At 36.7% G+C, this 27,660-nt stretch overlaps 1 protein-coding gene across 5 annotated transcripts in view; it reads left to right on the top strand.

Annotated features, from left to right (window-relative positions):
- Positions 1-27,660, top strand: part of KDM4C (lysine demethylase 4C) — a 336,400-nt gene that overhangs the window by 19,280 nt on the left and 289,460 nt on the right. For all 5 annotated transcript variants that reach the window (XM_025051416.1, XM_015594513.2, XM_006918364.3 and 2 more), the window contains exons 2-4: positions 11,401-11,561; positions 18,112-18,287; positions 19,396-19,510. In XM_025051416.1, coding sequence (XP_024907184.1) covers positions 11,418-11,561; positions 18,112-18,287; positions 19,396-19,510 — 435 coding nt within the window. In that variant the 5' untranslated portion in view covers positions 11,401-11,417. The remainder of the gene's footprint in view (positions 1-11,400; positions 11,562-18,111; positions 18,288-19,395; positions 19,511-27,660) is intronic.

Genomic DNA, 27,660 nt, shown 5'->3' with positions numbered 1-27,660 from the left:
AAGAGCAATGTCTCTGAGTTTATTATCTCTATTTTCTTCCAGGAGTTTTATGGTTTTAGGTCTTAACATTTAAGTCTTTAATTCATTTTGAGTTTATTCTTGTATATGGTGTAAAAAAGTAGACCGATTTCATTTTTTTGCATGTATCTGTCTGGTTTTCCTAACTCCATTTATTGAGAGACTCTTTACCTAGTATATTCTTGCTTTCTTTGTCATAGATTAATTGACCATATAGGCATGACTTTATTTTTGGGCTCTATATTCTGTTCCATTGAGCTATATGTCCGTTTTTATGCCAGTACCATGCTGTTTTGGTTACTGTGTAGTATAGTTTGATATTAGATAGTGTGATACCTCCAACTTTGTTCTTCTTTCTCAAGATTGCTGTGGGTATTTGGGATCTTTTAGGATTAATTTTAGGATTGTTTGTTCTAGTTCTGTGAAAAATGACATTTATATTTTGATTGGGATTACACTGAATCTGTGGATTGCTTTGGGCAGTATGGACATTTTAATGATGCTAATTCTTATCCATGAGCATGGTATATGCTTCCATCTATTTATATCTTCTTCAGTTTCTTTCTTTTTTTTAAAGTTGTTGTCCACTTTCATTGGCCAGTATAGCACAGAGGACATTGTCTGCAAATTGGGATATCATCAAAGAGGAGATGGTGGAGGCTTTTTCTTTATTACTCTCTTTTAAATTTAGATTCTTTAGTCTTTCTTCGATGTCTTATAATTTTCTGGGTACAGGATCTTTTACCTCCTTGGTTAAATTTATTTCTAAGTATTTTTCTTTTTTGATGCAATTTTAAATGGGATTGTTTTCTTAATTTCTCTTTTTGATAGTTCATTATTGGTAAATAAAAATGCAACCAATTTCTGTATATTAATATTGTATCCTGCTACTTTACCGAATTCATCGACCAGTTCTAATAGTTTTCTTTGGACGGCTTTCGCTGTGTCCCATAAATTTCAAGTCATTGTGTTTTCGTTTTCATTTGTCTCAAGGTATATTTTGATGTCTTCCTTGATCTCCTTGTTAACCCATTTATTGTTTAGTAGCATGTTATTTAGTCTCCAGGTATTTATATGTTTCTCATTTTTTTTCTTGTCACTGATTTCTAGTTTCATACCATTGTGATTGGAGAATACGCTTGGTATGATTTCAGTCTTGCTAAATTTCTTGAGACTTGTTTTGTGGCCTAACATGTGGTCTATAGTGGAACATATTCCATGTGCGCTCGAAAAGAATGTATATTCTGCTGCTTTAAGGTGAAATGCTCTAAAAGTATCAATTAAATTCATCTGGTCTGATGTGTCATTCAAGGCCACTGTTTTCTTGTTGATTTTCTGTCTGGATGATCTGTCCATTGATGTCAATGGAATGTTAAAGTCCCCTACAGTTACTGCATTACTTTCGATCTCTCCTGTTATGTCCATCAATATTTGCTTTATAAATTTAGGTGTTCCTACAATGAGTGTACAAATGTTTACAAGGGTTATATCCTCTCGTTGAATTGATCCCTTTTTATGTAGTGTCCTTCTTTGTCTCTTGTTATATAGCCTTTGTTTCAAAGTCTATTTTGTCTGATGTAAGTTGCTACTGCAGATTTTTTTTTTCATTTTTATTTGCATGAAATATCTTTTCTTCATTCCTGTAGTTTCAGTCTTTCTGTGTCTTTTGATCTGAAGTGGGTCCCTTGTAGACGGCATATGTACGGGTCTTGTTTTCTTATCCATTCAGCTACTATACATATATGTGTATACACACACACACACACACACACACAAACACACACACACACAGACATATATATGTATATATATATATTTTTTTTCTTTTTGTTTTTCTCTCTGTTTTATAAATATATTACCCTATGTTTTTTGTTTGGAGCCTTAATTTATATTTAAAGTGATTATTGGTACGTGCGTAGTTGTTGTCATTTTATTATTCATATTTATGTTCTTTTTTCCCCCCTTCTTCTTCTTAAAGAAGTCCCTTTAACATTTCTTATAATACTGATTTGGTAGTAATGAATTCCTTTAGCTTTTTCTTGTTTGGGAAGCTCTTTATCTCTCTTATTTTAAATGATATCCTTGCTAGAATAGTCCTCTTTGTAGGTCCTTACTTTTCATCACTTTGAATATTTTGTGCCAGTCCCTTCTGGCCTGTAGAGTTTCTGTTGAGAAAGCAGCTGACAGTCTATGGGAGCTCCCTTGTAGGTAACTAGCTGCTTTTCTCTTCTTTTAAGATTGTCTCTTTGTTTTTAACCTTTGACATTTTAATTATGATATGCCTTGGTTTGGGCCTCTTTGAGTTCATCTTGTTTGGGATTCTGTGTTCTTTCTGAACTTTTGTGTCTTTTTCCAGTTTAAGGAAGTTTTCTGTAATTATTTCTTCAAATAGCTTTTCAACTTCTTGTTTTCTTTCTTCTTCTGGTATCTCTATGATGCAAATGATGGTATGCTCATGTTGTCCCAGGGTCCCTTAAAGTATCCTTTTTTTTTTTTTTTAAATTCTTTTTTCTTTTTGCTGTTCTCATTTTTCTTCTGCTACTTTGTCTTCCAAGTTGCTGATTTGATCTTCTGCTTCATCTAATCTGCTGTTGATTTCTTCTAGTGTATTCTTGATTTCAGTTTTTGTATTTTTTATTTCTGACTCATTCTTTTTTATGGTCTCTATGTTTTTCGTTTTGTGTGTATGTGTTTACTACCTCTTTGTTGAGATTCTCACTGAATTTATCTATTCTTCCCATAAGCTTGTTGAGCATCCTTTCAACCAGTGTTTTGAACTTTGCAGCTGGTAGATTGCTGTCTCCATTTTGTTTAGTTCTTTTTCTGGAGTTTTGTCCTGTTCTTTCATTTGAGACATGTATCTTTGTCTCTTTCTCTTGGCTGCTTCTCTGTGTTTTTTTTTCCCCCCCTATATATTAGGTAGATCTTCTGCTACATCTCCCAGTCTTGGTCGGGTGGCCTTATGTAGTACTTATCACGTGGGACCTAGTTGTACAGTCTCCCTGGTCATCTGAGTGGGGTGCTCATGGAGTGTCCTTTGTGTGGATTGTGTGTACCCTCCTGTTGTAGTTGATCCTTGATTACTATTGGCATGCCAGTGGGTGGAGTATGCCCTCAGGCTGACTGGCTGTGAGGATTTGGGTGGTGGAGCTAATCAGGTGGTGCTCTGTTGTGGTCTAAAGGCAGCAACTGGGTGTGTTGGTTCTGGGGCCTCTTGAGAGGGGCTCCACTGCAGCCCGAGGTCAGCTGCTGCTTGTAGTTCCTGATTGGAGCTACAAAGTGATCCACAGTTAGTAGTTTCCTGTGCTGTGCCAGGAGGAATATGGGAGAGGCCAAGGTGTGACTTGAGGTTGGCTGCCACCTGCGCTGGGTCAGGGGCCACTCCGCAGAAGGCACACTGCACACCGAAGACAGCTACTTTCTGCCTGGGGCCTGCAGTCTTTGGAGAGTTTTTAAGAAAGTTTGCAGTACCAGCCCAGGCACAATTGCTGAAAGAGCCACGGGCCGTGCGTGGGTGAGTTGGGTGGAGTGGGGTCTATGGAAGTCACCAGGGTGGAGTGAGTGTTGTTTACTTGGTTAATGCAGATTCAGATTTGGTGCCTGCTTGTGCCTGCAGGGTGTGTGGAAGAAAGGCTCAGGGACAGTGGCAGACTTCACCCGTAAGTCACAGAATTCCGTCTCTTCCTGTATGGCTCCCTTGATCCACTGTCCTCTTGCTGGATCTCAGGATGAATGTTTGTGAGCGAGTGAGTCTGTGTGTGGGCCCTTTAAGAAGATGTCTGGGTTCCAAGCAGCCCTCCATCTCAGCAGATGGATGGAATCCCCTGTGATTTTCACAGCCAGCTGTTGTGAGGACTCCTTTTCCTGGCATGGGAGCCTTGGGCTGAGGAGTCTAGTATGGGCCTGGGATCCCTAACTCTTCAGTGGGGACCTCTGCAGCTGAGATAGCTCTTTTGATTTTCAAATGCCACACATGGGTGTGGGACCAGCCTGTCTGGTCCTTTTGCCCCTTTTACCAATCTCCATATGGCTTTTTCTTTATAGCCTTAGTTGTAGGAATTCCGTTCACCTGGTTTCCAGATGGTTTTCTAGGTTGATTATTCTATAATTTAGTTGTAATTTTAATGTGGTCATAGGAGGAGGTGAGCATAGTGTTTACCTACTCTGCTATCTTGACTGGAAACCCAATAAATTTTCTATTTGAATATTAAAACAAAATGATTATTAAAAAAAAAACAACAATGTCATTAATGACTGAGACAGGCTCTGGAAATATTCCAGATTAAAGAATACCACAGAGACATGACAGCTACAAGCAATACCTATCCTTGACTGAATTCTCTACTGGAACTAAAAAAAAATGCTTTAAAGGATATTATTGGTTTATTTGACAATTGGAATACAGAAGTTAGAACAAGCATTGGATCTATGTAAAACTTATTAGTTGAAAACTCTACGGTACCTACGTAATGACCCCTGTTCTAAGGAAATGCATAGTAAAGTTTTCAGGGGAAATGGCCATGATGTATGCAACTTACTCTCAGATGGTTCAGAAAAAAAATCGTATACATATACACACACAGTATTCTACTGTATTTACTTTATCATGTTTGTATACGTGTGTATGTGTAGAGAGAATACAAGTTGATAAATCAAATAGGGTAGAATATTAATAGATAATTCTGGGTAAAGTGTAATGCAAGTTTTTTTTCTATTCCTGAAAATTTTCTGTAAGTTTGAAATTATTTCTAAAGAAAAGGTTAAAAAATACTATTTACAATAGCAACAGTAGAAGAATAAACCCACAGAGCTTTATGTTTTTCTTTAACTCAAGTTAAATTCCATCATTGATTTGACTTTCTCCTAAAGCAGGGATGGAGGGCTGGGCAGTATCAAGAGATAAAAGAAATAATTATGTTTAGCCATGAGGGGAGATTGACAATTTTTGACCTGATGTTATTTTTATGCCTGTGTTATAAGACATAGAATGGTTTTTTACAAAAGACATTGAATAGTTTTTATTTTGGTTAAAGATGTACATCACAAAGAATGATGTACATGTCTATTATTTCTACTTAAAATTTATACATTTATTTGTCTTTTTTGTTATAAGGCAAAGCCTTTTCTTTGAGTAAAGATTAGAGTCTTAGTCTTGCATTTTCTTTTTTTGCATAAACCGTACTCACCATATAGCATCTACCACATTTGGGTTCTTTTTCATTTTTTTATTTTTTATTTTTTTTAAAGTAGAGTGAGAGTTAAGACACTTCAAATCCTTCTAGATTTTACAAATAATCCCTCTACCCACTAGTCTTTTACTGTTGGAATTCTGACATTTCATTTGACATCTTGTTTTTTTGATCATCTAATCTCCACTGGATCTTTCCAAAAGATTCACCTAAAGAGAAAGTGTTGTGGCCGCCAGCCCCCGAAAGACACACGGACCACCAGAAATCAGTGAGTTATAGGAAACATGCTCTTTATTCAGCCAGCTAGGTCTGCCAGGAGTACACAGACCCCAAATTAAGCAGCCCCGAAATGTAGAGGTACAGGGTTTTTAAGCCCTAAATCCCATTCCTCATTCTGTCTTAAACACAAAGGTCTATTTTTCTCCTATTTACTACCTGTCAACTCACAGGTCAGGTGCGCAAGCGGGGCTACAGAAGCAGAAAGCTTATTGTTAGAATGTTATGTTCCCATGGGTGATAGCCTATGTTCCCATGGGCGATAGCCAAGCAGTAATTTTCCAGCCAGCACAAAAGATTCACCATAACTATTTTGTAGAAACAATAACATTGTTGTATTCATACTTCATCTATCTGTACTTAAAGATGTTCCTCATTCCTTTTATGTTGCCTGATCTGTGTTGGAAGAACCAACTCGATCCAACTAGGCCCCTATTGTTGGGCACTAAGGTAGTGTAAGAGATAGAGAAAGGAAAAACCAGGAAATGACAGATATAAATAAAATTTGACTCTGAAAAGTTGATGCAAGGCCAAAGTGGACACACATAAGTAAATTAAATACTATATGTGAGATTTAGTCCTTAGAGGAAGTGGCAGGTTTGCAACTTGAAGCAGTTACTCTGTGAGCATTTCATGTGAAGAGAATTGCTTCTCTTGACCCACTGAAGTCTAGGCCTGGGTGTAGTTTGACCCAGGAAAGGATGTCATCCTAGATGAAGCCAAGGGTGAATCCTCAGGGCAGTTTTGTTGGTTCCAGTACCCTCTTCCGCATACTTACTCTGTGACAACGACAGCCTGAGTGACCCACGTATCTGTTAATCCTGAGATAACAGAAAAGGGCAGCCCTCAAAGTCTGATGTCCCTGTTGTAGTTCAATACATGTATAGATGTGCTCATGGGCAACATAAAGTTTTCAAGAGCCAGTTGAGAAAGATGAAAGAATCCAATGGGAGTCAGAGTATTATGAGTTTCAATATTGATAAACCTGGGGTTGGGGAATGTGGCACTTTACTTCTTTTCCTCCAGTCTGACCCTTGATGCCTGTGTTAGTTTGCTAGTGTTGCCGTAATAAATTGCCACAAGGGCTGATGGCTTAAAATGAGAGAAATTTATTCTTTCACAATCCTAGAGGCTAGAAGGCCAAAAATAGGGTGTCAGCAGGTCCATGCTTTCTGTAAAGGATCTAGGGAAAAATCTCTTCTGTACCTGTCTCTCAGCTTCTTGTGATTGCCAGCATTCCTTGTTTTGCAGCTGTATGACTTTAGTCTGCCTCCATTGTCTCATGGTGTTCTTCCCTCTGTGTCTGCCTCTTCTCTTATAAGGACACCAGTAATATTGGACTAGGGTCTACCCTGTTTGAATATGACCTCATCTTTACTTGATTACATCTGCAAAAACCTTGTTTCCAAATAGGGTACATTCACAGGTATTGGGGGTTAGGTCTCAACATGTCTGTTTTGGGAGACACAGTTCAACCCATAACAATGCCTGACCGAGGCAGTCTGCAAAGCATACACTGGAGTAGAGTGGCTGGAGTAGAGCAGGGTAGTAGCATCTGCCTGGCCTGAGCCTTGGCTGCTAATGCCTTTTAAAATCTCACTGTAGGGAAGGAGGAATGAGTGAGGACTGAAAAGAATGGCCTCTAGGGTTTGGGTGAGACCTCATAAGAAACCGTGGAGGAGGCTCGAGTAGTGTTCTCTTCTAACTGCCTTGGTTAATTTTCTTTCTAGCCTAATGTATTATCTGCCTGCCCCGAACGTTGTATCTCACAGGGGGTTGCGCTCAATAGCATATCCTAAAATGTTCTCTTCAGAGGCAGTCAGCAGTGCAGACCAGTTCTGTGTCAGCCATTGTCTAAGAAACGAATACTCCCATGATGAGAGCTATCAGTTTTTACTCTTCTCACAGAAATTATTTAAATGACAGGACACAGATCAGAAATACAGGAAATGCATAAGGAAAACAGTATAGCATATAGATTTAATTAAACAGGAAAACGCCAGCCTCAGGTTCTTTTTTTAATTACCAAGTAAAGACATTATTAGAATAAGGAGAACAGATGTTTTTCCTTCATGATAAGGTAAAATTTGCAGATGAGAAGCTTGGAAGAGTTATATAAGCATGAATCAGTACTGGACTTTTCTTCACTTAATGAAAAAATCTTCAGTTCATTAAGAAAAAAATTCTTAGGGTTCTTGGTTTAAGTGTTCTCAAAAACATTGAAGCCAGCTCTATGGAAACAAAGTAACAAAGTTATCATAGATATCATTGTCACTCACTTTAGGGACTCAGTCTCTAAAGAGGTGTAGCATTAAAAAAATGATTATTGCATCACCTTCAGTTTAAAATCTCTGACCAGGAAGCATTATTGCAATAACATTTTATACCTACTGTCTTGCTTGGCTCAGAGAAATAAAGGTAAAAGAGAAAGAAGGGGGTCTGGGACTTTGATTCTAGCAGCATGATTAAGTTTAATAATGATAAATGCGGATTAGGAAAAACTTAAAGGAGCAGAAAATTTATAAACTATCATTTTAGGGTAAAGAATGTAAGTAGGCAAAATGAAATGAAGATAAATATCCAATAATGATCAATATCACTAATAATCAAAGAAATGAAACAACATCAGACTTTTTTGCCAATCATATTGTCAAAGATTTGGGTGATGGGAGTAATATTAAATTTTTAGCTGCTTTAACATATTTAAAAATTTTATACATACTTAAATTTGATGATCGTGTAATCTTTATGGAGTCAGTCTAAACTTTACAGGTTGAAAAAGGTCTAAAACATAAGCCAGCTAGGTCTTTAGTACGTGTATCTAATTTGTAGGTAGAACTAGTTTTGTGTAATCAAGGGAATGATGATGCTAGGAAGAGGCAAAGTATATTTTACAGACCAGTTAGCAAACTAGGTCAAGGGCTGAGGTTTAATTCTGATTGTTATTAATTTGCTGCATATATTAATAGTCTCATTGCTTCAATTTCTTGTCAGAGCCAATATTTTATTTTTTAGACCACTTCTCACTTCTATCAGGAAATTTTGTTCAGACTATATGTGCAATCTGACCACTTCTCTCTGCTCACCACTGGTCCAAGTCACCATTTTTACCTTGCCTGGATTGGTGTAAATTTTCTTTGTTCTTCCAACCTTGTCATTTTTTGATACAACAGCCAGAATGATGAGCTAGCTCACTGCTCTGCTTAAAATCCTCAAGAACTTTCCTTAGAAAGCAGTGTCATCTCCTTGAATGGACATGCATATTAGAGTGTCTAGAATGGGAATGTACAAGAAAGGAAGGGAGCACAGGATTACTTTCCCTCTCAAAAAAATGCAAAACGACTTTCCTCTTTTATCTTCTTTCTCACCCCTATCTCCTCTCATGCCTTCTCCTCTCTCACCCTCATCTCCTCACCCACTATTCTCTCCTTTGCTTTATCTTGTAGTTCCTACAACACTTACTTCTTCACTATTCCTTTAATAGCTGAATAGCTGTTGCTTCAGCCTAAACTGCTCTTCTTCCAGATATCCTCATGATTTATTCCCTCCTTCAGGCTTCTGAAAATGCCTTCCCTTGCCTACCCTGTATAAAATATCCCCACTTCCTATTTGCACTTTATATCCACTTACCCTGGTTTCTTCTTCAGAGCACTTATTCTTATTTATTGTCTGTTTCATTCTACTACTGTTAGGATTTCATTTCATTCCTTCCTTAGTGCCCACCCAACAATCTGGCATTTAGTAACTACTTGTTGAATGACTGGCTGGATTTCCAGTTCCTTCTTTAGTGGCTTCTTTCTTTGCTTCGAGAAATAGGCAGGCCACTCTTGTTCTTTGGCTAGGGAAAAGGTAACGCTGCCTTCTCTGTATCAAATGTTTCTGCAAAGATTATCTAGGGGCTTCTTTCCTTTACTCACTATGCAGAATTTTATGTTCTGTTATTCTTTACCAGTCAAGCAAAGGAATCTGTTTTCTAAGTAACATGTTGGGACCAGTACTTCCCTTTTTCCTGCATTTGGTATCATTTTGTGTAAATACTTTAATAACATTTTGGCATTTATTCCTTCATTCAGTTAGCAAATAGTTATTGCAGCAGATATTATGAGCAAGACTGGATCCCAGACTGGATGTCAGGATTTAAAGAGATGGAGAGCCTTTCTTTTGAGGACCTTAGAGCTCAGTGTGTGGTCAGACGTGTCAGCCACTGGGACAGGCAACTGCTGTAAGAAGAAAGCAGAGAGGGAGGTTGAAACACACAGGATGGTTCACCTAGGCCTGCTCCAGAGCGTTGAGAATTTTGGCAGTGAGTTTGCCAGGTGAGGAAACAGTAAAGGATGCTTCAGTGGGAGGGAATAATTTGGGCAAAGGCATAGGGAATTGTATTTATTTAGAGAAAAACAAATCAGTGAGTATTGTTGGAGTGTAAAGTGTAGTGTAGGCTGTGGTGGAGGACAAGGCCATAATAGTTATGTAAGGGACTGACTTGGAAGCTTCTAAAGGATTATTTGTTTCTTGTATAGGGGTAGACTTTGGTCCTGCAGCCTGTGGATTTGGTATATGTATCTGGTGGGGAGGTGGCCTGGGAGATTTTGGCTTTTGCATGTCCCCTCCCTTTGGAAGGGATAATACAGGATATTTTCTGCCATGTATTAATATATCTTCATGTAGATTGTTTTTTCCTTTAGATTGTAAGTTCCGAAAGGGTGGCAGGGTTTAATTTTGATATATGTCATTTTCCTTACATGTACTTTGTGAGATAGACACTTAAACCTTAAATGAATGATAATCACATCTTCATCTGTAGCCCTGATCTGTTTTAACATTGCACGTTTTCCCTTCATCCCTCACTTCCCAATTTTTTTGGGGGGGGGTCAGGCAAGTTAAATTTATTTAAAAAATCAATAAAAGGAAAACTTTGTTCCAAGAAGATTTGTTGTTTGAGTTGTTGGATGCCAGGCACTGTTATTGCATCTGGAAGTGGGATGGGGGTGGGACGCCTTTCTGGGGGAGGCACACCAGTGCTTCTTATTCACCTTTGCAGTCCCTCTGCCTGGCACATACTAGGTGTTCAGTAAGTGTTTGCTGAGGAAGCATCCTGTGCATTGCTAGCAGGATTAAGTTCGTGTTTTCATAGCATAGCCTACTAACTTTTCTACCTTGATCCTCTGTAGTCTTTTCTTTCTAAGATCCCTAGACAAACTAACTTCTTTCCATACTTGCAATACTTCCAAGTATTTCCACTGCCAGGACTGCTCTTTGTATCATCTGGCAAACTCCTACACCTTCTTATAAGTCTTAACTCTGCTCCTTTCTGAGTAACTCAGGTGTACAGTTTTGTATTGCAGTTTGACCTCTAAAAAGTGAGTGTAGATAATGGAGACATACCTTACCCCTTCCTGTGTCTCTCTGATACTTTAGCCTGGTTCTTGGCAGTTTTGCTGAATAGATGGTTGGAAGTTACTATAGGAAAGCATGTAATGACAAGTGGAAGCATACTTCAGTAAACTCTGTGTTGGGGATGTTGCATTGTCCATGTTCTATTCCACCTAAACTGGGCCTTAATACAGATGCATGTATGAGAGTCTTTTTCAGAACTGGTACTTAGGAACAACACCTTTTGTAAACTTGCAAATTCCTTCATTCTTACTAGGAAGGATTTTGAGGAGGCGGGTGATATAATTAGGTCAGTGATTAAATCCCAGGAATAGGAGCTTGGGAGGAGGGGTGGCTAGAGGCATTTTTTTTCCCCCTCCAAAAGTCCAGGGAGAGATGAGGGAATTATAGGGTGGTAGAAGGGAGTGGTAAGTAACTAAAAGATTTCCTGCTGGGGAAACTTAATGTGCCATTTGGGAGAAATGACCGCCAACCTTAACCATGTAATAATTCATTGCTTATGACCAAATCATCTTCTCTGCAGAGACTACGCCAGCCATCATGGAGGTGGGGCCGACGGAGAGTCGTCTGAATCCCAGCTGTAAGATCATGACCTTCAGACCCTCCATGGAGGAGTTCCGGGAGTTCAACAAATACCTCGCATACATGGAGTCTAAAGGAGCCCATCGGGCAGGCCTTGCAAAGGTGATTATCCTCAATTCCTTTAAACTGGAATTGTTTCTTGCAGAAGCTTTGTTCTTGTTAATCCATATGGAGCACTTGGTTTCTTCAAAGAAGATTAATTATTGTATTTTTCTTTTAACGCTTTCTATTAGATTGTTTTCTGGGCTTTTTTTTTTGTTGTTGTTGTTGTTGTTTTTAAAAAAAACAAAAGCAGTTCATAGAAACCACAGAGAACCATATACGGATTTTAGAGATGTGAGAATATTCCTAACTTTCATCAGTTTCTCATAGAGGACAGTTAATAACCACTACTCCTTTCCTTCTCTCTCTCCCTCCTCTGTTCTGTTTTTTCTTCTAAATTTTTTTTTTTTAATATTGAGATACAGTTTACATACCATGCAATTCACCCATTTAAAGTATGTAATTCACTGGTGGTGTGTGTATTCATAGACTTATGCAGTTATCACTGATATCTAATTCCAGAACTTTTCTTCACCCCAAAAAGAAACTGTACCCATTAGCAGTCAGTCTTTATTCCCTACCATGCCCATAGACCTAGGCACTGACTACTTTCCTTCTCTTACTGTTTTGCCTATTCTATTTTGTTTTCAGTTCTTTGTTCACCAAGTGTGGAGAGTGCCTGCTATGTTCCAGGCACTATACCATGTGTAGGGGGAGGTGAGGGGACAGAGCAGACAAAGCTCCTGTTCCCATGGAATTTATGTTCTAGTGGAAGCATGTTAGGGTGGTGAGATAAGGATGTAAAGAAACCAACCTTTCAAGATGTGGGGACAGAAAGAATAGCAAGTCCAGCGACCTGGAGGCTAACCCGTTTCATGTATGGGAAGAATAGGAAGATGGTTTGTGGAGTTGGGGCTCAGTGAGCAAGGGAAGAGGATTGTAAGTGAGGTAAGAGGCCTGGAAGGGGCCAGATGGTGTTGGGCTTGTCTCGTTATAACAAGGTTTTGGGGGTTTTATTGTAAGTACAGTGGGAAACATTGACGTCTTAGAGAGGAGAAGAGGACGTGGTGGCTGTTTGTTTATTTGTCATTTTGTGACAATAATTTGGAAAGATAACTGTGGCTTCTATGTGTGAAGAAAGAATTTGTCGGGGGAGGCAGAGTGGAAGCAGGGAGTCCTGACAGGAGTAGTTGTGATATGCTCAGGGTCCTAGGAGTGGTCACTAAGGTGCTGAAGACTGCATTGTGGGTTTGCACCCACAAACCCAAAGTTAGAGCTTTGAAAGAGAGATCATCCTCTTTGACTTTAACCTGAGATGGACTGTGTGTTCCTTCCATACTGGAAATCTATTTCAATTTAAAAATTTCCCTCAGAAGAATATATTTTAGTGCTCCCACTTATTTCATTTTATCATTGGTCTAAATGTTAAGTTTATAGTCTGGGTTTCTGTAGACTTGTACATCACCACATAAATTCCCGAGCCCTGGCAGGGCCTGCTTGACTGTGACTGGGTCTTGGGCTCTCCTTGGAATCCCCATCTCTACAGGAAGGTCCAGTAGTGTTGAGAGCAGACAGTAGCAGAGGAGAGAGCTTCCAGAACTGCAAGGATCACTGTTCAAGGCCTCTTCCTGTATCTGGCTGCCGCTGGTTGTAAGCCAATTCATAGGTTGTTCTGGCATCTACCCCCTGAGGTCTGTCATTTTGTTATATATGGTTCAGGTGCCTCCTAGAAAAGATCTAAAATTGAGGGAAATAAAAAAAAAATTGGGGGAAATTAAGTTGAGTGAAGGTTTATTAGGGGTGAATGAGAAGCAAGGAAGATAAAGGGAAAACAAATTCAAAGTAAACGTTTATAATGAATTTCTCAGATGAGCGATCCTTAGTTTAACTACTTTATTGGGTTAGCTCTTTTAAAGATCTCATTTTTGGAACCTTAGCAATTCCACATTAACTTGGAGGAGAATAATCATTCTGTAGTTAAGGAGAATGATATCATTTCAGAATCATTTGACAAACAATTTTGATCATAAACTCAAAATAGGTTAGAAAAGACTTGGGCATTATTTGGGTGGAGGGGAGTTGGGGTCGTCATCCCCTTCTTTGACTTCTGAATGCAGCCCTTTGTTCTGTTCATCTCTCCCTTTTGTTTCTTGAAAACATATATCTTACTGTATTCCACTGAGATTAGTGACTATCCTGTGGCAGAGTGGCACATTTAGTAACATAAGAGGTAGTGGCAAATGCCCTCATAAGGGAATGTCAGGCAGAGTGCACCTGTGCCGCTGTCGGCATTATGTAAGAGAACAAGGTTAATGAGAACTACAATTAGTTTTCTGAATGTTGAACAAACACACACCTGAGCCCAGACTTTTACATGAGACTCATTGAGCAAGTTGTAGATATTCATTTATTCAGTGTTGTGATAGTTTCCTTTTACTTGTTCTAGGAATACAGTGAACTATTGGTTTTTAGTCATCTTGCCATCTTTCTATCAAGTCACATAAACTCAATTTCACCTATTTTCCCTCTTTTTCTGAAAGTTGCAGCAATAGTAAATGTATAAAAGTGCATCTAATCAAATCAGATTGTAAAAATCAAAACTATTAATGTTGCTAGTTTGCTTTGATGGGTAGCCCTGGGGATCAGAGCCACCCATGAGATTCTTTGTTAATGCACCACTTAATGAATTGGTTTTGATTTATGATTTGAAGAAAATGGTTGAGTAGTTTCATAAGCGACTTTGGCCTCAGATTACAGTCTCGGTTTTTCTTTTATCAACATCTTTTAGATTTAACTTTCATTTTCAGAGTGATAGATTTGACGCCCAAAATTCTATTTACAAAGTTGGCAGTCACGTTGGGAAAAGTGCAAAGAATGACAGCCTCCTTACATGTACAGCTTGTATTGTTTTTATGGAGGAAGATTAAGATGAACTATTATTATATATGAAGTATGTGAAATTCTTCTACAACAGTAACCTGGACCTACACCCTCCTGAGCCAAGGGTTATGCACATTATATAGTTAAATGAATAAACTAGAGAGTACAGATAGTGATCTATGCCTTCAAGGTGAAGGAAGATTGTAAGAAGCACCACATTTCTTCCTTCTGTTTCCTCAGTAGGTAGATGGTAGTAATAGCAACTTATTTCAAGATAAATAGTGCAAATACAAATTTTAGTTGAAAATTTGCTACTGGGTATAGGGCCCAGCCTGGGGTTGGGGAAATGGTGATTTAAAATATATTTTTTTATTTTGGTATAATCTGGAAGATAACCTTTGAGAGGAGTTGGGTTCCTTTATGTAGATTCATTAAATACAAAGGTTTAATTTTGGAATTTTTAAAAATCCTAAGTATGTTGTAGTTCTATTTCCTATGTAAGAACATCTGATATATTAAGATTTAAAATTACAGTCCCAAAGTAAGATTTTGTTATAGGCCTGAATGTGCAGATTTTTAAAGTTCTGTCTGACCACTTTAGTCAAAAATAAATTAACACATGCAGTAAGTACAAAGACAATATTTAGATTTTTGTAAATTCATTCTTATTTTTGCTTCTCTAACTTTTGAAAAATAAAATGGCTCCAAAACTTCATTTTGGGTAAACAACTGCCTTATTTTTCACAAGACGGGAAATATTTAACTCTAAACATAATATTAATTTTGATTGTAGATGTACTTATTTCCAAAAAGGAGTAAATCCTTTCTTTACTCTTAAATCTAACCCTAATCATAAACCTGACATTAGCTTTCAAACTCTAAACTTAACTCTAACCCTAACACTGAGTGAATCCTATGCCTACCTAACCCAAACTCTAACCTAACCTCTCACCCTAACACTAAACCTAACCCTATACCTAACTCTAACCCTAATCCTAACCTTAGCTCAAACCCTAACCTTATCTCTAACACTAACCCTAATAGTAACTTCCTAACCTTAACCATAGCTCTAACCCTAATCCTAACTATAACCTTAACCCTAACGCTAATACCCTAACACAAACTCTAATCTTAAACCTACCCCTAACCCTAATTCTAACCCTAACTTTAAAACTAACCCTGATCCTAACATTAAACCTAATGTTAAACCTAATCTTAACGTTTTAATCCTAAACTTAACCCTAAAACTAAACATATCCAGAACAGTAGCACTAACCATAAACCTATCCCTAATGCTAACTCAATCTCTAACCTAACCTCTAACCCTAACCCCACACCTATTCCTAAAGTTACCATAGCACCAGCTCTAATCCTAACCCCAAACCTACCCTAACCTCTAAACTAACTCTAACTTAAACCTGTCAACCTTAAACTCAATCCTAACTTTAACTCTAACCCTATACTAACCGCAACTCTAATTCTCTCCCTAACCCTAACCTATAATCATAGCAATAAACCTCAACCTAAGTATATCTGTAATCCTAACCCTAACACTAATTCGACCATAACCTTAAATTTCTAACACTAACCTTAATTCTAACCCTAATGTTTAACCCTTACCCTATTCCTAACCCAAAGCTGAACTTTACTTCTAACCCTAACCGTAAACCTATTCCTAAACTGAACCCTAATCCTAGCTCTAACCCAATCCCTAACCTATCCTGACACTCACTGTAACCTTAAACCTATACCTAACTTTTAGCTTTCCTTTAACCTTCACCCTACACTAACCCTAACACTAACTTTAAATACTTATCCTAATCCAGACCTGTAATCATCAATTTAACTATCATACTATCTCTAAACATACGCACATTCTTAACCCTAACCTTAACACTGTTATTGACCTTAACGTTACACTAACCTTAACCCTAACATATAATTGTAGTTTTAACCCTAACTCTAATTTTAATACTAAAACTAACTCTACCTTTAACTTTCTAACCTCAACCTTAATCCTAAACATAAACTTAATTGTAAGTTTAGTACTGACCCTATTCCTAACCCAAATCCTAAACTAAACTTTAAAACAAACTCTAACACCATACCTAACCCTAACCTCTTATCCTAAACATCACTCTAATCCTAAAACCAACTCGAACTGAATCTGTAACCATAACCCTAACCTAATTCTAAATTTAACCCTAATCATAACCCTTACCTTAATCCTAAACTTAACCATATATTTCTAACCCTAACCTTAACTTTAACATTAACACTAACCCTAACCCTATACCCATCCTTAATCCTAAATCCATGTTTGATTTTTTTGAATTACTGACTTATTTCTGATGAAGAAAGTTAGTATTTATAACACTTTAAATATAACCTTCTCTTATATCAGTGTTTTCAAGACAGTATGATATGTTTATCCATATCCATTTGGCTTGTTTGTTCATATTCTTTTAAAGTATCAAGTATTTGTTTTCAGTAGCATATAGTGTAGTTGTCTATAGTCTCATTTTAAACTAATATACCTTAGAGGAAGTACTGAGTTAATACTGTCATTTATCAGCTGTGTAGTGTTTCCTAAATCTCTCATCTTTTGACCCCAAGTTTCTTCATCTGATGAAGCTTGACCTAAATCTTTCACAAAAGCCAGTTGCAGATACATTGTAGATATAAAGGTGAAAGACAAAACCTTAAAACTCTTAGAATATAAAATAGAATGTCTTCATACCCTAGGGTAGGAATATCAAAGTAGTACCCATAAAGACAAAAAATGAACACATTGGATTACATTAAAATTAAGAACTTATGTTCTTACATATTTATGATTACATATTTATGATTATGTATTTATGATTATGTATTTTCTGTATGTGTGATATCCACATTTTACAGTTAATTGTTTAAAAAAATTTATCTCGAAAAATTAAAACAACTTCTAAAGGTAGATAAATTCCAGCTGTAAATCATGACTTAATTCATATCTTTGTCCCTTCTAATTTTTAATCATATGAATATGTATTTGTAGTCTTAATGTTTTCTCATCTTTTCATTATTAATAATTGTGTAAATACTATGGGAAAACAGTGGTGGGCTGAGTCCCCTCATCATACAGGCACATAAGAATTGGTAGTTGACATCTTTTTCCTACTCTATGTTCAGTGACGTCATGTTGGTAAGCTCAAATTGGCCATGGTGGGAGTAGTTACTATGGAAATAGGCAAAAGCTACAAGTCAAGGTTTCAACCACCTTCCCAGAAAGCTGATTGTTAACATTTATTAGCACACCACTCTGCTGTTTGCCATATTTTTGTGAGAGGCATTTAAAGAAAATGATATGGACTAAACACATATTTACTTACTTTTCTCATTAATGTAAATAGTACCGGAATTTCAAAAGTTATTTTACTTCTGTGCATCTCTCAATTTTACATTTAAAATTGAGAGGTTAACAATATCAACTAAAAAATGAATTTAATACAAATACAGTATTTGATATAGTGAGTAGTCGGTGAATTTTACTGTTTAAAATAAATCGTATCAGTCAGGTGAATATTTGGAAAAAAGAGAGCATTTCCCTTAATGTGAATCTTTACCATTCTTTAACACATTTGTCATAGAAATGCTGACACATTCTTCTCCTATATTCTGTTGAAATATGAAAGCTAAATATATACCTGGAATATTTTTAAGATCATATTTTTAAAAATTTTATTTTTAGGTGATTCCTCCTAAGGAGTGGAAGCCAAGGCAGTGCTATGATGACATTGATAATTTGCTCATCCCAGCACCGATTCAGCAGATGGTCACAGGGCAATCAGGACTGTTCACGCAATACAACATCCAGAAAAAAGCCATGACAGTGAAGGAGTTCAGGCAGCTGGCCAACAGTGGCAAGTGAGTGGATTTACTTTGTTATTTTTATTTCTTTCATAGATATACATGGACCTGATTACAAACCACGTAGACAGAGGAACTTGTAATGAAAATGAAAATGAGTCTTCTGCACAATCTCTTGGAGTCTTAATTTAACTGTTTCTATTTTCTGTTCTTCAAGTGTTTGCCTGCTTACATTTAGTTTACTGCCAAGAAAATTGTTCCTCGTGTTATACTATTCCGAATAACTGTAAATGAGTTTTCTGTCTTTCCATTGTCATGAGTTTTTGATTATACTCATGATTCATCTTTCTTAGGCAAATTTTCTGCTTTATGTGGCAATATTTAAGTCTTCATCAATAAGTTATACATATTAAAAAATGAATAATTTTAAAAAGAAGATCCTCGAATGACTTGAAGGGCCACCATTATTATATTAGTTGCCAACCGTGGATTGAAAATATTAGAAAACAAAGGTTGCTGCTGACATTAACTATGTAGTTAGGCCCATGATGGTTGCATTGGTACTGAACATGTACAGATTTTTTTTTCTTACCGTTATTCCCTAAACAATACAGTATAACAACTATTATACTACATAGCACTTACATTGTATTAAGTATTATAAGTCATCCTTTTTTTTAATAAGTAATCTTGAAATGATTTAAAGTATATGAGAGGCTATCCCTAGGTTATATGCAAATACTACACCATTTTATATAAGGGTCTTGAGCATCTGTGGTTTTTGGTATTTGTGGGGAAGTTCTGGAACCAATTCCTCGTGGATACTGAGGGACAGCTGGATAGTATAATGGGTTAAGGATTTAAAAAATATTTTGAAAGCTAATATAATGAATTTTTAACTAATTTTCTGCTTCTATTGATACTTTCAGTAAAGTATTTTCTTAGTCAAAATATGAAGTTTTCATAGTTATTTGGGAATCATAAGAGTATGCAAATATCTATGATAAATACATTTTATATTTACCTGTTAGATTTGACAACATGAGTTATCTACACTATTTTCATTTTGATAGGCTTTTCTTTAGAAAGTAAATTAAATCAAATAGGTGGAGAAAATCTTAAAATTGTCTTACTAGTTTGTATTTTTTTCATCTATCTTTTTCAGATATTGTACTCCAAGATACTTGGATTATGAAGACTTGGAGCGCAAGTACTGGAAGAACTTAACTTTTGTGGCACCTATCTATGGTGCAGACATTAATGGGAGCATATACGATGAGGTATATTTATATTATAATAGGCTTGTGAAGGATCATTTCATGTTACTATTTTTGTTACCATTTTAGATAGTTAAGAAGTAGTCATTTGTTGTGCTTTATGTAATTCATAATTCCTCACAGGACAAGAAGAAATAAAGACATATCAGTAGGATTTCTGCAGTTGGTAGTTTTCAAACTGAAGCCAGTTAATTGTACACATACCTGATTGTTCAACAGTATTTGGCTATCTGGCTAATCTTTATATTACATTACATTTTTAAAAAGGCAAAACTCATTATAAAAATATTAGAAAACAGGAAATATTATCTATCCATAATACCTACGGCAAAAGCAACATTTTAGTATGTATTCTTCTAGTAGTTTTCTCCTAATCCTTTCAAAAAGTTATATTTCAACAGGCTTATATTTTCCTTTTTCCCCACAAATTGTGAGAATTTTTTTAAAAAGTACATATTATTAGGTTTTCTAGTTATTTTTCATGAGAGCATAATCCACTAAATACAATCTAATACTTTTTGTCTCTACCTGATACTTGTAAACCCTATTTAAAAAAAATTTTTCCTTTTTGAAATCTTTTATCCCTCTCAAAATAGTGTTCTCTTTTGAAAAATTTCTTGCCTAGCAAAAGGCTGAAGTAATGCAAGGAACACCTGGATCACCTGGATATTCTTTGCTTAGTTTTACCAATTGTTAATATTTGGCAAATTTGCTTTATGTTTTTCGCTCTGTCTTTGTCTCTCCTGTAACATTTGAAAGTAAGTTGCAGACATCATGACAGTTCACCCTTAACTATTTCAGCATGTGTCTATTAATTACAAGGCAATTTAACATTTATATAATATCATCTAATGTACAGACAATATTCATAGATCTTTAATTTTCCCAATACTGTTCTTTATATTTTTTTTTACCATTTGAAGGATTCGGTCAAGGATATTCCTTTTTAATTAACAAGTGATCTGTAGGGTGGTACTTAGAGACTAGATGAATATTCTTTTTACCAATAGCCTTTCACCTATTCTGTAGGGTGGTACTTAGAGACTAGATGAATATTCTTTTTACCAATAGCCTTTTTACCTACATCCATTGATAATCCTTGCATGGGTCAATTATTAAGTATTTTTAAAACTTTTATATTTTGAAATATAGAACAAGCTGGAAAGTGCATAAAACGTGATCTTAGAGCTTCATTAATTATTGTAAGGTGAAACCTATGTGCCATCACTGACATTAGGGAAAACATTATCAGCACCCCAGAGTTCCTCTATATGCCCTCTTTACCTATCATACTCTCCCTCCTTTTTTTAAGGATACTCACTATTTAGACTTTATGGTAATCACTTCCTTTTCTTTAAAAATGATGTCTATTGTATCTTGTTTCTGAATTTTATATAACTAGAAGAATCATTCGGTATATATTCTATTTTGTCTGCCTTCTGTCATACCTTATTACATTTCTAAACTGTATCTTGTGTACCTGGAGTTCATTTATTTTTATTGCCGTATATTATTCTATTGTATGAATGTACCACAGTTTATTTATTTGTTCTTCTACTAATGATCGTTTTGGTTGCGTCAAAACTTCTTTGAACGGTTTGCACACGTTTCCCAGGTCATGGAAGCATGTGTTTCCATGGGGCATATGCATAGGGGTGGTTTTAGGGTGTATATGTGGTTAACTTTAGAGTAAAATTATTTTCTAGTTCACACATTCCTATAGCAAGTTAGCAATTCCCATTGCTCCACATTCTCCCTGACACTTGTCATCAGTCTTTTAATTTTAGCTGCTCTGTTGGGTGTGTTAGTAGTATTTTCTTGTTTTAAATTGTGTTTTTGATTCCCCTCCCCCCATTTTCAATGGCTGTTTGGATTTTTCTTTTATCAAAGTGCTTTATTAAGCCTCTTGTACATTTTGTGTGTGTGTGTGTCATGCTTTTTTTACTGACTTACAGTTTTTTGTACATTCTGAATATAAGGTAGTGTCATAATTTTAGATTTTCTGTATGGATTTCCAATTATTGAATACTGTTATTGAAAGGACCATTCTTATTTTTGAATATGGACCGAGTATTAGATGATAATGTGAAATTCTGTTGTCCTATTAGATATAATTATGATGGCATGGTGCCTATATATATATTATATATGTATATAATATCAATTGAAGATGCTCACCTGAAAAAATATACAGGTGAAATAACATGGGTCTGCGATTGGTTTTTAAGATATTGCAGAAAATAAAGTGGAATGGTTATAGTTGAATGAAGATTGGCCTAAATATTAGTAATTGAGGCTGGATGTTGGATTACGTGGTGTCTTAAATATGTATGTGTTTGGATGAAAAATAAAAGTTCAAAAAAGAGAAAACATCTTTTCCCCATTCTTCTTTTGGATTTTCACTAGTATAAGTGTAACCACTGTATTAAGAATTTTTTGGTTATTAGTAAGGTAGTATATACGCATGTAGAAAAATGGAAAAATAGGGAAAAATATGAAGAAAAAAATTTCTCATAAGCTTACCAAACAGAAATAACCTTTTTATATCTTTTTGGCCTTTTATGTGAGTGTATATTTGTGTATGTGTTTGCATATATGTACATTTTTCCCCACTAAAGACCTGAGGAGGTTTTAACAATATTTTGTCTTTAGAAGCATTTTCAGTATTGCTCTCCAGGGGATCATTTCAGTGTATTCTACTTCTAGCCATCTTTAGACTGCCAGTTTCAAATTGAACCTTGTATTAAATCATTGCTAGATTTTTAGGTATTTCAATTCTAAGTGCATTCTTATTGATTTATTCTTTAATGTTAATAAATCTTTTTATGTTTAACATGCTGTGGTTAGTTACGTTTGGGAAAGTAAGGGCTTCTGTAAGGCTTCCTTACAGAGCATGACACCTTGTCTTATTAAACCAGCGTCTGGTTTTCTATAGAAATGGGTGAAGGCATGTAAATATGGCCGATATTTTACAGCTGAGGCCCAGAGAGGTTAAATTGCTTTTCCAAAGTTCCAAGGCCAGTAGAGGGGCTGCCAGAAGTTCTTATCCCACACACCAGTTTTAAGGAAGCAATTACATATAGTCAATTTCATAGTTGTGGAAATGTGTTAAACTAGGTCAATGTCAACTAGAAATTTCCTCTGAGCTGATGGTTTCTTTTGTGCCTTCTCTGTGGTTTCTTCCCTATGGTATCCTGGCAAGTTTTCAGGCTTCTGAAAGGAAGACCGCTCTTAGGAAAATCATCCAGATCCTTGGCTGAGAGGTTGCATGTCTGAGTGCTCTAAAATAAAATAAAACAAAACTTAGTGTAAGTTATTTTTTCTAACCACTCCTGGGGATCATTGAGTTCTTTGTTCCTTTTCCCACATATAATTAAGAGTTAGAAGCAGCATACTTGGGATGATTTTCAGAACAATTGATGTAAAAATGCCCTGAACTAGCTTTCCATATTTGATAGTGAAATAACAATTGTTTCCTGCACAGATGAGACTGATGGACTTTGGTTTACTATGTTTATCAATGTACTTACTGCTGGTGTTTGAAAACCAGTTACACATTGGCATTGCTTCAAGGGAACATTGACTTTAAACTTCAGCTTTGAGTAACAATTGTTATTAAAATCCAATGAACAAAATCCACTGATTTTATATATGCAGTTTTAAAACATCCTCATCATTTACAGGTTTGGGAGCCAGGAATCTGTTATTTCAATAGGACTTACAAGGCATAGTATTTCATGGAATTGCTGTAGACTCTGCGGGAGCATTTAGTAGCTCCTGAGCTGAGCTGACATTTTCAATGCTTTTGTACCATAAAGAAAGACATGAGAGAGATGTTGTAAACTGCTACTGGTAAACAAAACCAATCATACTCACGACACCTAAATTCAAACAAATGAAAAATAACTTGTATGTACCCCCTTGAGGTAGATGGAGAGTAACAAGAAAAAGAATGCATTAGAGTGACGAATGAATGAATATAAGAATAACCTGTAACTATCAGGAATGTCTGAAATTGTTGCAGTGAATGTGCATTGAAAAAGCCCATGTATTGTTTTGCTCTTGACTATTGTATCCTTGCATTGTTTAACTGTTCACCTCAATATTTAAATTGTGTTGGGAACTGGCTTGTTATGGTTCATGGCATTATTTTGAAAGAGATTATAGTCATCAAATCGCAGTTCACTTTTCCCCCTACTTTCTATTTTTGGCTATTTCTTTTCATCTTAAAAGAATGATTGAAAAACCATAGCTATTTTTTTTTTTTTTTGGTATGGGTGTGAGTTCTTGGCGAAGGTGTGGGGAGGTAAGAGAAATAGTTTGTTCAGAGTACAAAGATCGATAAGGATACTAATTCTCAAATAATTTCCAGAGGGGCAATAAGGTATAATGAACTTGGCCATAAAGGCAAATATGGCGTTCTATATGGAGCCGGGAGGAGAGGCACTTAGAGCAGGCTTGGCATTGAAGGAAGACTTTCTTGAGGAGAGGAGACATCTGGACTAGACCTAGATGAATAAGTTCAAGTCAGGTAAAGGTGGAAAACAGGAGGGTGGAGCAGAAGGTAGGGCCACACTTTGTAATCAGTATTTTTACTGAATTTGGAGGCTTTTGCTGCACATGGGTGCAAGGAAGGGTGAGGCAGACCTGGAATAGTGGCTGTGGTGTCTGAGGGCAAGGAATTAACCCAAGGCTGGAGAGAAGGCTGCGGGCCTGGGTACCAGGCCCCATTGTGCTGTAGCTGTAGCGGCCCCTCCTGCTCAGATGTTCATCTTGCAGCATTCGACAAGGAGGTGTCATTGTGTTGATCAACACAGGAATTGGGGGGCGAAGATGTTTATGAAGGACTAGTTGAGAATAGTCTACCTTGAGAGTAAAGGGAGAAGGGCCTAGAGATCCCGGGGCACGAGTGTTGGCCCCTTGTTCATTCTGCTGCTGTTTTTCAAAGGTTGATTTCCTTGGGATGTACTAAAAATTGGTTAACATCATGGGCAACTTGAGCAAATTACTATTTTTTGAACTAAAATTCCAAGACTGTTAAAGACATGCAGTGACAAAACCTAGCCTTTGTGTGTATGACTCAGGGCAAGGCTTGGCCGTCAGATTCTGCCCCTTGCTTTTCTTTGTAAATAAAGTTTTATCGGAGCATATCTTTATTCCTTTACATATTACAAATGGCTTTTTTGGTACTACAGTGGCATAGTTGAGTAATCGTGACTCCACAAAAGCTAAAATATTTACTGTCTGGCCCTTTGCAGACAAAGTTTGCCAACCCTTAATATAGAGATATAATTATTTGTTATAATTATTTGTTCTCAGGGAACGATGCTCAAAACTGTTTGAGATAGATGGGATGAAATTCTGAATGTTCTCGGGAGAATGAGATTCATATACACTGACTACATTGACACCTCGAGACAATGAAATTGAAGTGTTTGCTGATTTCAGGAACCTTAAAGAGGGCCCTGAACTTAGAAATAGAGCTACTTCTGTTCTTGGGTGACCCTACCTGATACCTTGGTAGCAGTGACATTAGTGTAAGAGTCCTAAGATCTGAACTTGTTTTGTTATGTTTCATCATGGGCTGGTCCATTGATAAAGTTTTAATTAGCCTTTACTGACTGTACATTTAGAAAGTTAGCTCTCTGTTAAAAGAAGTGTGGGAGTTTCTTCAGGACACAAACACACAAAAAAGAAGATAAAGTGAAAAGAGGAACTGGGAGAAAAAAGTTCTATAACTGTGGGACGCTTTGACTTGGCTAAGGGACATGAAAGTCAACAGGTATCTAGGAAAGACAGAAGGTAGAACATTTATGGGATAGCCAATAGCCATGTGCACTTCACAGACCTTTGAAAACAGTTCTGTTGTTCTGTGTGTGAGAGCTAAGAAGAGGCATCAGCATTACTTACCTACACTAGTACAGTGCAGTGTGAGTCATTCAAGCTTGTGTTTTATGCTATTTTGGGCTGCATTTCTAGTAATACCTGTCATATAATATAATGTTGATCCTCTTAATGATGATAATGGTTTATTGAGTCGAGGTTTAAAATGAAGTTTTATTTGCTTTGTTTAAGCTAGCTATTATCTCCGTAATCCATAACACTAGAAGGATCTGCAAGACTATTGTCTGATTTCAAAAGAGTCTTCTTTGAAGATTTTTTTCTAAGTTGAGTGTTGACAGATATCTCCTCCCGTAAGCCTCACCAACCTCCTCTATTACCCAGGCTTTCTGGTTTGAATGCCTCATATCATTATAGGCAGCGCAGTCTGCAATGGCCCTTGTGAGCTGATGTTTTCAGAGTAGTGCACCAGCCAGGAGCTTAGCTTATCCTCATCATTATGGTTCCCACTTAAGAATACTTTAGCCTTCTTTGTACGCTTTATGTCCAGGTACTTATTTCTTCTGACATAAACCTATGAGATGGTATTATGTTAAGATTGAAAATTTCCTTTGTGTATAACCATCTTTGATGATAATTTTCTGTAGTTCACTGGAGGAAGAAAGCTGCATTTCACAGTGAGGGGAAGATGCTTCACCTGTGATCTACAACTTGTGCCATATCACTGTTCTTAAATCTCCCAGACTTGCTTTGAAACACAGCTTCTTCATTGAATCATGTTCTTCTCCCATTGCAGCTGCCTCCACATATCTGAAGGTATCTACCACCTTCTCCTGTACCAGCCTGATCCCAACAGTCTCCTACCCTGAGAGTAGATATTAGTCCACTGCACAAGGAATTTCTCTGGTTTTTCAAATATTGTGTTGGCTCAAGTAACAAGGTTAAGTTTTCTAGGAACAACACATGAGATGGGGACATGTCAAGAACACACCTTGTGTGTTTCCCTCCCTCCAAATGCGTTGTCAGTTCCAGCATCTTTCTAATGTGTGGCCTTTACCAGGCCTTTATGTTTACTTACCTTCTCAGGTTTTTCCACTGTCTCATGAGACAATTTCACTAATGATGAGCAGATGATAGCAGTGATGCCTAATAAATTTAAATGGGCACAAGGCATAATCCTTTTGGGAGAACAGCTGAGATACAAGTGAACTGCCGTCTACATTCTCTTACCTGGATTTGTATACAACTGAAATGATTCTGTGGGCGAGTTCACAGAATCATTTTAGAGAGTTTTTGATTTGGATAGTCAATTTTGGGTAAGGAAATATATGTTATTACAACAAATATTTGGAAAATAAGTACAGGAAATGAAGGATACCTGTACTTATATAACTATTTCTTCTGCAGTAGACTCTGAGTCCAAGTGATGGCAGGTATCATTTCTCATAGATTCTCCAGACCCAGCCTCTATCATAGTGTCTGCTGCAGAGAACGCACCTAAGTAATTACAGAATTGATGAGTAATTGGAAAAATAGTTCATGGCCAGATGGTGGAGTTTCCTGAGTGTTTTTGGTTATTATTCTGTATATCATTTGAGATTATTTAATAGGGAAGTGATAGAATCAGAATTGTGCTTTAAAGAGTGTCATCAGATATGGTCTGTGAGATGGACTGGTCACAGCAAGAGGCTTGAAAAGTGCTTTGAAAAGGAGGAAGAGGAGTTAGAATGATTTTATCTGGTATGTGTTTTTCTGAACATCAGTAGTGGTTCTCAAACTTTTTGGTCTCAGGACTCCTTTACTCTTTTAATAATTTATTGTAGACCTGAAAGAGCTTTTGTTTATGTAGATTATATCTATCCTTATATCCTTATATATTGTATTAGAAATTAAAAAACAAATTTAGTGAGAGGAGTGGCATTATTTTACCTTTTTTTTCCCCCTCAAATCCCTAATGTCTAGCTTAATGGAAGACCTCTGGATTCTTATATCTGCTTCTGCATTTAATCTGTTGTAATGTCATGTAGCCTCTGGAAAACTCTACTTTACACTCATGTACGATTGAGAATGAAAATGGCAAATATTGTCTTGGTGTAATTATGAAAAACTTTTGTTTTTTTTCAGGCAAGGCAACCATTGGTTGACCTCACACATTGCAAGGACCTTGTCAATTTACAATCTCTTATTTTTTATTTTATTTTTTACGCCTACAGCACCTAGTCTTCCTAGGTGGTTTCCCATCCAAGTACTAACCAGGCCTGACCCTGCTTAGCTTCCGAGATCAGACAAGATTGGGCTTGTTCAGGGTGGCG

The sequence above is a fragment of the Pteropus alecto genome, unplaced genomic scaffold, assembly GCF_000325575.1.
Source record: "Pteropus alecto unplaced genomic scaffold, ASM32557v1 scaffold95, whole genome shotgun sequence".
In the NCBI taxonomy this organism is placed as follows: domain Eukaryota; kingdom Metazoa; phylum Chordata; class Mammalia; order Chiroptera; family Pteropodidae; genus Pteropus; species Pteropus alecto.
This window is presented reverse-complemented; position numbering and strand designations above follow the sequence as displayed.